Raw genomic sequence first — 10,718 nt, forward strand, 5'->3', positions numbered from 1 at the left:
CAAGACAACAAGAGACCTCATCCTGGTGCCCTCCCCTGCATCTGGCATTCTGACAGAGCCCATTTCTAAAATCAGGAGGTTGCTCATACACATCATGGCTTGTATCCTGTAATGGATTCTTCCTCCAGAAACTTGTCCAATCCCCTTCTTTAGGCGTCCAGGCCAGATGCCGTCACCACATCCTGTGGCAAGGAGTTCCACAGACCAACCACACGCTGAGTAAAGAAATATTTTCTCTTGTCTGTCCTAACTCTCCCAACGCTCAATTTTAGTGGATGTCCCCTGGTTCTGGTGTTATGTGAGAGTGTAAAGAGCATCTCCCTATCCACTCTGTCCATCCCCTGCATAATTTTGTATGTCTCAATCATGTCCCCCCTCAGGTGCCTCTTTTCTAGGCTGAAGAGGCCCAAACGCCGTAGCCTTTCCTCATAAGGAAGGTGCCCCAGCCCAGCAATCATCTTAGTCGCTCTCTTTTGCACCTTTTCCATTTCCACTATGTCTTTTTTGAGATGCAGCGACCAGAACTGGACACAATACTCCGGGTGTGGCCTTACCATAGATTTGTACAACGGCATTATAATACTAGCCGTTTTGTTCTCAATACCCTTCCTAATGATCCCAAGTATAGAACCGGCCTTCTTCACTGCCGCCGCCGCACATTGGGTCGACACCTTCATCGACTTGTCCACCACCACCCCAAGATCTCTCTCCTGATCTGTCACAGACAGCTCAGAACCCATCAGCCTATATGCAAAGCTTTGATTTTTTGCTCCAATCTGCATGACTTTACACTTACTGACATTGAAACTTACATTGAAACATTCAAGAATCTTGATTTCTTTCCGTTCCTGCCTGCGCTGTCGACCCCGCTTCTTTGCCAGGCACACACACGGGGGACGGGACACGGACGCAGCTCTCCTGTTCTTCTTTCCTGCAGGAGGATTTATCGGAAGTCTTTCCATTTCAATCCCCAGTCCTGGGAAGTTCAGTAGCATCCGGTGAAACACCCGCTGGCTGAGCTGGAGCGAGGCATGGGATGTTCACAAACATTCCAACACCCCCCTCCCCCCCCCAAAAAAACCTGGCCACGACTGCAGCTGCTCATCTATGAAAGGAGAGGGAGTTTTCTGTTTGCTCAGACGGGGCTCTCACACCTGGGTTGTCAAGAGTCACTCGGTGGGGCAAGCAGGGGATTGGAAAGAGATGGGGAAGTTGGGCAAGTTCAACTTTTAATTTTATTTTTTTTAATGGAGTGTCCTTACCTTGGGATGTATTTCAGAACCTCTGGACCCTCATAATCAGCTAAAGTAGTGGTTCTCAAACTTTTAGTACTGGGACCCATTTTTTAGAAAGAGAATCTTTCAGGACCCACCAGAAGTGATGACATGACCGGAAGTGGCATCATCAGGCAGGAAAATTTTTAACAATGGTAGGCTGCAATCCAACCCACACACCCGGGAGCAAGTCCCATTTACTATCATAGTCAAAAGCATCTTCATAGTTGCCTGTTAACAGTACGGATCTGTAACGTTTTCCCAGGAGCAGAACCCATCGAGTCTATTAAAAAAAAATATTGAAATGAATGGGGTGGGCGCGTCACGCGCAGTGTGAGAAGCACGGAGCTCATGCAGGCGACTGAAATGCAGGCCACTCTCTCCTTTTTGGTCCAGCCACAGTCCTTCTCCCTCCCCCCACCCCGCAAACCTTCCACAACCGCAACCAAGTCCACCCAGCACCCAGCAGTATTCTCTGGGGGACCAGATGCTGGTTGGCAACCTTCAGTCTGGAAAGACTATGGTGTGAGCCTACAGCGCCCGGTACTCCCAGGCGGTCTCCCATCCAAGTACTAACCAGGCCTGACCCTGCTTAGCTTCATGTGAGTGCGGGGGGGGGGGGGATCAGGCCTCCCCAGGCCTGTCTCTTTCCCTCGAATGTTTGGAGAGTTGGCGCATCCTTTGCAGCGGCAAAGGGAAGGGCTGCTTCTCCTTCTTGGTTTGTACTCGGGCGCGCGCGGGGGGGGGGGTCATTTTAGGGGGGAGGGGTGGCTTCTCCATGCTGAAGGAAGCCCGGACTGAGCTGCAGGCTTGGGGGCGACGGAGCGTTGAGCAAGGGTGCGATCCTGCACAGCTGCCTGGAGGTGAGTCCCACTGAACATAGCGGGGCTTACTTTTAACGCGGCTCCTCCGCGGCCTTCCTTACGATTGTTCAGCGGTTGCAGCACGAAAGCCCTTGCCTGACGAGGACACAAGCATCCAGGCGACTCTCTTCCAGCAGACAGCGAGGAACAACGCTGGGCATCGGGGTCTGAGGGAGAAAGAGGCAGGAAGAGGTTCTGGGGAAAGGAGTTTCAGGCTGCGATCCTAGAGACTTCCAGGGGGTAAGCCCCACTGAACACCAGGGGACTGACTCCTGAGTAGACGCACCTGGGCTGGTGCTGCTGCAGAAGGAGAAGCGGGAGATCCCTGCCTGAAAACTCACGGTGACGTCTTGTTGGGCGAGAAGAGCCCCGCTGGATCGGGCCAAAGGCGGCGCGCCTCGTCCAGCTTCTCGCATCTCCGAATGGCCCACCAGAGGCTGCGGGAGCTCACAGGGCAGCGAGAGGTCTGCACCGCTGGCGCCCGGCTAGTGTGGGGAGAAGCAGGCCCGGCTCCTCGCGAACTCCTAACGATGCGAAATTCCGGACCGTCGGGGATCCCGGGCGGGGCGGGGCGGGGCGGGCACTCGGAGGCAGGGGGCGAAGCGAGGCCCCGTTCTGGAGATCTTCCCGGCCACGCCGATTCCCGAGGAGAGGGTCGCCCGTCCCGCACTCCGACCGCCACGTGCCTGTCCCGGGCCGGCGGGGACTCCCGTCCCGCCTTCACCGCGAAGCACTCGCATGCGGGAGGGGGAAAGCCCGCCAGGGCCGGAGGGGCTGGTTCCTGGCCCTAGGGCCGGACGGGCAGCCCAGGCCAGAGCCTTCGAGCAAAGGTCTCCTGCCGAGCAGCCCCCCCCCCCCCAAGGAGCAAGAAGCCCGCCGAGCTCCCGGGCTCGGGGAGTTCAAGGAAACCGCTGGCCCGCCTGGCGCGTCGCCGCAGAGCGCCCGTTCCGGGGCACGTGGAGTGCGGCAGCCCCCACCTCCCGGCCCGAGTGGGGCGCAGGCCCCGCAGAGGGACACCGCCAGGCGAGCCAAGAAGCCCCGGCGCTGCAGGCGCCTCGCGCACCTCCTCGAGGACCGAGGCGAGGCTGGCCCCGAGGAAGGCGCCGGCCAGGCCAGGGGGCCGCCTTGCAGGGGCCCGGAGGCTCCTCCGGGTCGCTCCTTGGCCCGGGAAGGTTCTTCTCCCGCAGGCCAGGCGCCCCAGCGCCACTCCAGCCCAGGCGGAGGGACCCTCGCTCCCCGAGACCGGCTCACGGGGGTCGATCCCCGCCCGGCGCCACTGCCCGCTCTCACGCCAGGGGGGCCGCGCAGCAGCGGGGGGGCTTCCTGTCTCTGCCTGGGAAGTCCCGGACTGTCTCGCAGCGACGCCCTCGCCACCTCCCGCCGCCGGGGCTGCCACCGACGTCGCCTGGAGCCGGCCCGCGAGAGGTCGAGCAGCTGGAAGTGGGCAGGTGCGCGCCGAGTTCCCACCGGACAACAGGCGGCGCTGTGACTTTGCGCAAACCTGCCGCAGCTGCCCCCCCCCGCCCCGCCCCGCCCCGGCCGCGACCCGCTCGCAGCACCCGCCCGGCAGCGGGAATTCCGCACCTTGGGGGGAAGGAGGGGGGCCCCTGGCCCGGCGGAGAGACCAGATCAAACAGCGTGGCCCTTCCAAGGGCTCCTTGTACCTCCCTGGTTTTGGTCGGCCGATTTATCGCCTGGTGTTCTGCGTTGGCTCCAGAGTTTATTGTACAAGGCTGGGAAATGATTCCAAGATGAGGAGGAGGAGGATGCATTCTTTGTTTCTCCTTCCATGTAATATATTTCAAGCAGTTAACACGCTGGGGAGGAAATTTTTGAAGCTTCTGTTAAATTCGTGAACATCCCCCCCCCCCCCGCTAACTAATAACTCCCCAGAACTTCTGTAGTTGCCCCAAGCTTCAGGCTGCGACCGTTCGCATTTTTTAATTAGGATTTAAGTGCCATTAAAATCCATGGAACTTGTTTTCCAGTAAAGGTGTTTAGAATCCGATTGCTCCGCAGAGAATTTAAATTCTAAGGATATCCCACTTAGGTTGGGAATCCCGTCTTTGTTCATTCATTTGTTTATTACTTTGGCGTCAGCTTCGTTCAAATCAATGGAATTTATTTTCAACTACTGTACAGTTACTTTCTATAGAATTTAAATTCCAAGTAACGCCATAATCCTAAAGGCTGAAAGACCCTCCTGCTAAAATCTGTGGAAGGTGTTGCTGAACAAAACATGGTCAGTCTGGCGCTGAAATTGCGTTTCTGGAAAAGTCCCCAGTCCCCAACGCCGTAATGGAGCGTGGCCTGGATGATGCCTAGAGAGTGGATATCTTTACCCCCAATAATGGGAAGGGAATTTACTCCTGGTCATAGTAGGGCCAGAATGTTCCTATCGTATTACAAACAAAAGCAAATAATTGCAGACAGGATCTATCTATCTATCTATCTATCTATCTATCTATCTATCTATCTATCTATCTATCTATCTATCTATCTATCTATCTATCTCTAAAAGTCCTGAGCAAATTCTACCTGCCTCAACACAAGTCTCTCTGCGCGTTTCCGAGGCACCTCATCTCAACACGAACCTTCCATTTCCAGTGTGGCCAACCATGTTTAAAAGCAGTTTGTACTGCGGGGCTTTTATCTTTTATTTCCTTTAAGGGCACATTTTCGTCCCTTGTTCTCCTGCTGCTTTCAGACATTTGTTTGTTTCAAGAATTTAACTTAATTCTATTTAAGGGGATGGGCAGGGGACGGGACAAAGGAAGAGAGGCCGAGTTCGTTGACAAGTTGAAACCTATGTTGGGGCTCAAAAATCATAAACTCTCCTATTGCCTATTTCTAGCGCTCCAGAGCTCACATCCGCAGGTGCAGCTCAGGAGTTCTAGACATCTCCCTCCAAGAAAATTTAACGAAGTGCCAGAAAACGAAGAAACGAATAGTTAGACTTACAGCCCATGTAAACGGAAGGCTTTGGTCCGAATTTAAGCCTCATTAGTTCTCCCGTGAGATAATTAGAAATAAATGAGCAGAAATCCCACCCGGGAGCATGTGATTCTGAAGACGCTTCCTCGGAAGGAAGTTCCCGTGTAATTATGGGACTCCGGTTCTCATGGTATTGTAGATGGGGCTGGAAAAGGACATTCCCGTTCTGGCGCCCGTGCGGAGAGTGGAGTCCCTTTTGCCCCCGTCTTGCGACGGCCTTTCCAAGGCTGGGAAGGTCTGCAGCCCGTTTCCCTCGCCGCTCCGCACCGCACAAAACCAAAACCAAATTCACCGCCACCCTCCTGGAGACGGTCCGGCCCTTTTTTCTCTCCCAAGGGTGGGACTGGAGAGGAAGGGAAGGGGCCACGCGGACACTGCCCTTAGACCGAGATGCTCGCTCTGAAATCGGTTTGCGGCAGGGATCGCTTCACGGCCGAGCTGGCCGCAGTGCGATCCTAATCAGTGTCCAGCCGAGCTCAAGGACAGCGCAACTCTCAGCAATGCCCTGCCGCGAGTCTCGCGGTCCCGCCGGGGCTCCTGCCAGGAGAGCTCGCTCGGGTCGCAGCCGGAGCCCCTGGCGACACCAGCGCTGGGGTGTGCCCACAGGCAGCCCAAGCGGACGCGAGCAACTCTGGGGTCGCAGCCACAGGTTCAAGTCCCCGCACCGCTTATGGAGGGCATGGGTCAGGCTGAGGATCCGCGGGCTGGACGGAGCAGGCACCTCCCTGCCTCTCCCCCTTTCTTCAGCTGAGCCCCTGCCCTGCGGTCTACCACCGACTACCCCTTTCCAAGTGATCTCCAGCTCTGATGCTGGGGGCAATGAAAGGTGCGCGCTCTGGTTGCGGCCCGTTTACTCTAGAGTAACCCTATTAAAGTCTGTTGAGTCTTTATGTAACGAGCGGTTTGCAGGCTGCGGTTTCACACGCGACTCGCCCCCCCCCCATGTGAGTCCCACTCAGCTCCGGGGCCAGGCTGCTCCCCACTCAGCCTGGGCGCACAGGCCCTCCTGCTCCGCGCGCCTCGGCGCCCTGGATCGCAGCCATGGAGCGCGCCGGTGGGGCTCTCCCGCTCTTTGCCGGCCGGCCGTTCCTAAGGTGACCATTTCCAGGCGAGCTGCGGGGCTGGCGGAGGGAGGGAGGGAGGGAGGGAGGGAGGGAAGCGGTGGCCGTGGCCGGAGTGACTCACCTGGGCTCACGGCCAAGTGACGCTTCCAGGCGGGGAGATCCGCGTTCAGACCTCCTTCGGCCGGGGAGGCTGCCGGGCCTGCCCTTCGCACGTCTGCGGGGCTTCTGGTCGGCAGGGGGACAGCGCCAAGGAGGGGGGCACCGGCTGACGGGGGGGGGCGGTTTTGAGACAGCTGGCAGTGCTGGTGTGGAGAGGGGGTCCGCTACGTGGAATCAGAGCAACAGGCTGCTGTCCAGCCCCAAGGGCTGCCCCTCCCCTCCCCTCCCCTCCGCTGCCCCCCGCCCGCCCGCCCGCTTTTGCATGGGCCCGGAGGGGCTCTTCCCGCAGCCTCCCCTCCCTCACCTCCGCCCTGCCCCCCGCGCTGAAGCCAATTAGGCCGCTCTGCGACTCGAGCGCGGCGGGGGTCGCGGGCGCCCCGCCCCGCCCCGCCCCGCCCCGCGCGGCTGGCAGGTGCACCTCGGGCTGGTAGGTGCGAGCGCTCGGCGGCGCGCGGGCGGGGGCGGAGGCGGGCGCTGCGGCGCGACGTAAGATCCACATCAGCTCAACTCCACTCGCGCCCAGCCGCACTTCCTCACTCGGGCCAGTGGCGCGCCCGCCCGCCCGCCCGCCCGCCGGCCTCGGGTGGCTCCGCTCGCCAGAAGGGGCGCCGCGCCGCCGCCGCCGCTGCTCCCGGCGCGCCCGCCCAGGATGTTAGGCTCGGTGAAGATGGAAGGGCACGAGACCGGCGACTGGAGCAGCTACTACGCCGCCGAGGCGCAGGAGGTGAGCGGGCGGGCGGGCGGGCGGCGGGGCTCGGCCCAAGCGGGCTCCGTCCTCGGGGAAGCAGCGGGGCACCCGCCTGCTCCGGCTCACAGCTGGCCGCCCACCCGGAAGGGACCGCCTCGTGGCCCGCCGTCCCGCCGGGGCCTGGGGCAGCCCAGCCGCGAGCCCCCACTGGGGGCTGCGCGGGGAGTCGGGGGTCCCCCGAAGGAGTGCAGGCGGGCCAGCGCGCCTCCCTCCTCCAGTCGCATTCAGGCCTCGCTCGGCGCCGGTGCCGCGGGTCTGGGGGCTGCCACAGTCCCCCCCCCCGCGGAAAGCCCCGGGCCCTGTCGCCAGCGCCCCTCCCCCACCCCTCAACCGGCCCTCCGGCGAAATCCCCGCTTGTGTGTACTTTGCCGCACGGTCCTGGGGGTGGGGGGGAGGCCGTTCTGGGAAGGGAACGTCCTTCCTGACACCGGCGGGTGGCGCTGCAGAGGCGGATCCGACTCTCCCAGGCGCCGGCTCGGCATTGTCCCTTCAGAGCCACGCTCCCCGTTGAGAACCGAAAGGGAAGATCCAAGAGGACCAAGGAACAGTCCCGGTCGGGGGGGCCGCAGAAGCCCCAGGGGCCTCGCGCTGACGGGGGGGGGTCCAGCGGCCTCGCGCGGAAAGGACAGAAGCGGGAACGAACGTGGGGCGCGGGGCAGCCGAGGACGGGCAGGAAAACGCCCCCTGCCCGGGCGCGCTCGCTGCGTCCTCCCCGGGTGCAAGTGCGGCCGAGGGCTCCCTTTGAGCCTTGGTTTAAAACCGAGTCAGCAGCGGGCCCAGCAGGATGTCGCCCCGCCGCCTCCCTCGGCTCTCGTCAGGATGCCCAGGACGCTCCTTCCTCCGGGCGCGTCCCGCACCCGCGCCGCCGGCTCTTTCTGTTTCAGGTTCCTCCTTCGCTGCCCGAGGCTGCGGGGCTCTGCGCGGGCCCAGAGGCAGAGCTGGCCAGGCGGGAGCGCCCACCACTTTTGCGTCCTGGCCTGCGTGGTTGGGACGGGCTGGTCTGGGGCTCCCCGCCCCCGCCACACGTCCCCCGCGGAGGAGAGGCTCCCGCGCCCGCAGCCCTCCCTCGCAGGCCCCAGTCCTGGCTCTCGAGTCCGGCCCTGCGATGGGGGCTGCCGTCTTTGGAGCCGAGTCCCGGAAGCACACGTGTGTGTCGGGTCTGTGTGCATGTCTGCCAAACGGGGGCCCCGAGTGCGGCCTCCGCGCGGGTCTCTCGGTTCGGTTCAGGGCGCGAAGGGCAGCAGCTCTTCAGGAAGGAAAGGCCTCCGTCCAGGCGTTTCCCCCACGCTGCTCCGAGGCCTTCCGAAGGCGCCCGCAAAGGCGTGCTGGGGGAGCCCGGACGGAGGCCGCGTGGGCAGCGAGGAGGAGGAGGAGGAGGAGGAGGCTCTGCGGACTTCTCTCCCCCTCTCTCCACCTGCTCCGCGACCCCCGGTGAAGGCCTGGGCAGGGGTCTCTCTGGAGAGGTGGGATGGAGGATTCTCCTCTCCCTTTGGGTGCTGGCTGTCTCGCGGGGCTGCGGGGGCTCAGCGGCTGCCTGGCGGTCCTCTCGGTTCCTCCGAGCCAGCCGCTTGCAGGCCTCGGCCTGCCTTTCGCCCGTCGCCAGGCGGGGAGTGGAGGTCACTGGGAGCAGCCCCCCCCCCGCCCTGTCTCTTCACTGGTCGAACAAGGCTGGCCCAGCCTGTCCGGTCCGGGGAACCGGCGGTCTGCCCACGGAACGGGGAGCGCGGGCTCCGGGCGGGCGCTGAGGGAAGGAGCCTGGCACGGATCGTTCCCTTCGCTGCCTGGCCGATGCCGCGGAGGCTCCTCGCCCTCCCGCGGAGCCCGTCCTGCGGAGGGAGGGAGAGCGAGAGCGCTGTGTTCTAGTCCGGGACTAGACGTGCTGGAGGTCGGGGAGCGCGGACCCCTCGGCCCCAGATCGGGGGGCCGAGCCCTTTCGTGGGAGGGGGCGACTGTGGGCAGTGGGAGGCGAGGAGGAGTCTCCGCCGGTCTAACCCCTGTGTCCCCCGCAGGCCTACTCGACGGTGCCGGTGAGCAGCATGAACGCGGGCCTGGGCTCCATGAACGCCATGAACTCCTACATGAGCATGAACGCCCTGGGCGGCGGCGGCGGCGGCGGTGGCGGGATGGCCTCGTCGGGCGCGTCCTTCAGCATGTCCTACGCGGGCCTGAGCCCGGGCGGCGGCGGCGGCGGCGGAGGGGCGGCCGTGGGCGGCGTGCCCATGGGCGCGACGCTGAGCCCGGGCGGCGTGGGGCCGGCGCTGGGCGGCCCGCAGGCCTCGTCGCTGAACGGCCTGGGCGCCTACGGGGCGGTGGGGCCGGCCTGCATGAGCCCCCTGGGGGGCTACCCCGCGGCGGGCCTGGGCCGCGGCCCCGGGCCCGGGCCCGGGCCGGGCCGCGAGGCGAAGGGCTTCAAGCGCAGCTACCCGCACGCCAAGCCGCCCTACTCGTACATCTCGCTGATCACGATGGCCATCCAGCAGGCGCCGGGCAAGATGCTGACGCTGAGCGAGATCTACCAGTGGATCATGGACCTCTTCCCCTACTACCGGCAGAACCAGCAGCGCTGGCAGAACTCCATCCGCCACTCGCTCTCCTTCAACGACTGCTTCGTCAAGGTGGCGCGCTCGCCCGACAAGCCCGGCAAGGGCTCCTACTGGACGCTGCACCCCGACTCGGGCAACATGTTCGAGAACGGCTGCTACCTGCGCCGCCAGAAGCGCTTCAAGTGCGACAAGCAGCCCGGCGCGGGCGCGCCCAAGGGCGGCGAGGCCCGCAAGGAGGCCGCCGGCGCCCCGCAGGGCTCCCCGCCGCCCCGCAAGGGCGCCCAGCTGGAGGCCGCGCCCTCCGACCCCGGCGGCAGCCCCCCGGCCCTGGACGGCCACGAGCCCAAGCCCGCCGCGGCCGCCTCCGCGCCCCCCGGCCCGGCCCTGGCCTCGCTGGCCCACGCGGGCCACGCGCTGGGCCCGCACGAGCCGCCGCTGCACCTGAAGGGCGACCCGCACTACGCCTTCACGCACCCCTTCTCCATCCACAGCCTCATGTCCGCCCCGGAGCAGCAGCAGCAGCAGCAGCAGCAGCACAAGCTGGACTTCAAGGCCTACGAGCAGGCGCTGCAGTACTCCTCCTACGGCGCCGGCCTGCCCCTCGGCGGCGCCTCCGTGGGCGGCAGGGGCATCGAGCCCGCGGCCCTGGAGCCCTCCTACTACCAGGGGGTCTACTCCAGGCCCGTCCTCAACACCTCCTAGCCGGCGCCGCGTCCGCCCCCTCGGCGCAGGAGGGGGGCAGAGCTGGACTGGCACTTCGCGGGATGCCGTGATCCTGGCCCGGAAGGCCGCGCGGCAGGCACGGAGCAAGCTCTCCCCGCCCGGAGCCGGCCGGGGAAGGAAAGGAAGGTCTCCGCCCGGCCCGCGACGGGGTCGGAGGTGATTGCCCCCGCTGCCCGCCCCCCTCGCGGTCCTCTCGCTCGAGCTGCGGCCTTGAGGGGCTCTCAGCTGACCGGGAAGCAGGGGGCGGCCTGGCGCTCGCCCTCGGTCCTGCCGGCCCACTGCTCCGCTCGGGCAGGCTGCGGCAAAGACCCACCCCAGCCCTGGGACCGGAGACCCTTCCGGCCGGGCCC

At 64.0% G+C, this 10,718-nt stretch overlaps 1 protein-coding gene across 1 annotated transcript; it reads left to right on the forward strand.

Annotated features, from left to right (window-relative positions):
* The first annotated feature begins 7,003 nt into the window (after window positions 1–7,003).
* On the forward strand, window positions 7,004–10,347 carry FOXA1 (forkhead box A1). The gene is made up of 2 exons (XM_066636021.1): window positions 7,004–7,078; window positions 9,112–10,347. The coding sequence occupies exons 1-2, from the start codon at window positions 7,004–7,006 to the stop codon at window positions 10,345–10,347; spliced, it is 1,311 nt and encodes a 436-aa protein (XP_066492118.1).
* Window positions 10,348–10,718: the final 371 nt, after the last annotated feature.

Source organism: Tiliqua scincoides, chromosome 1 (assembly GCF_035046505.1).
Source record: "Tiliqua scincoides isolate rTilSci1 chromosome 1, rTilSci1.hap2, whole genome shotgun sequence".
Lineage (NCBI taxonomy): Eukaryota > Metazoa > Chordata > Lepidosauria > Squamata > Scincidae > Tiliqua > Tiliqua scincoides.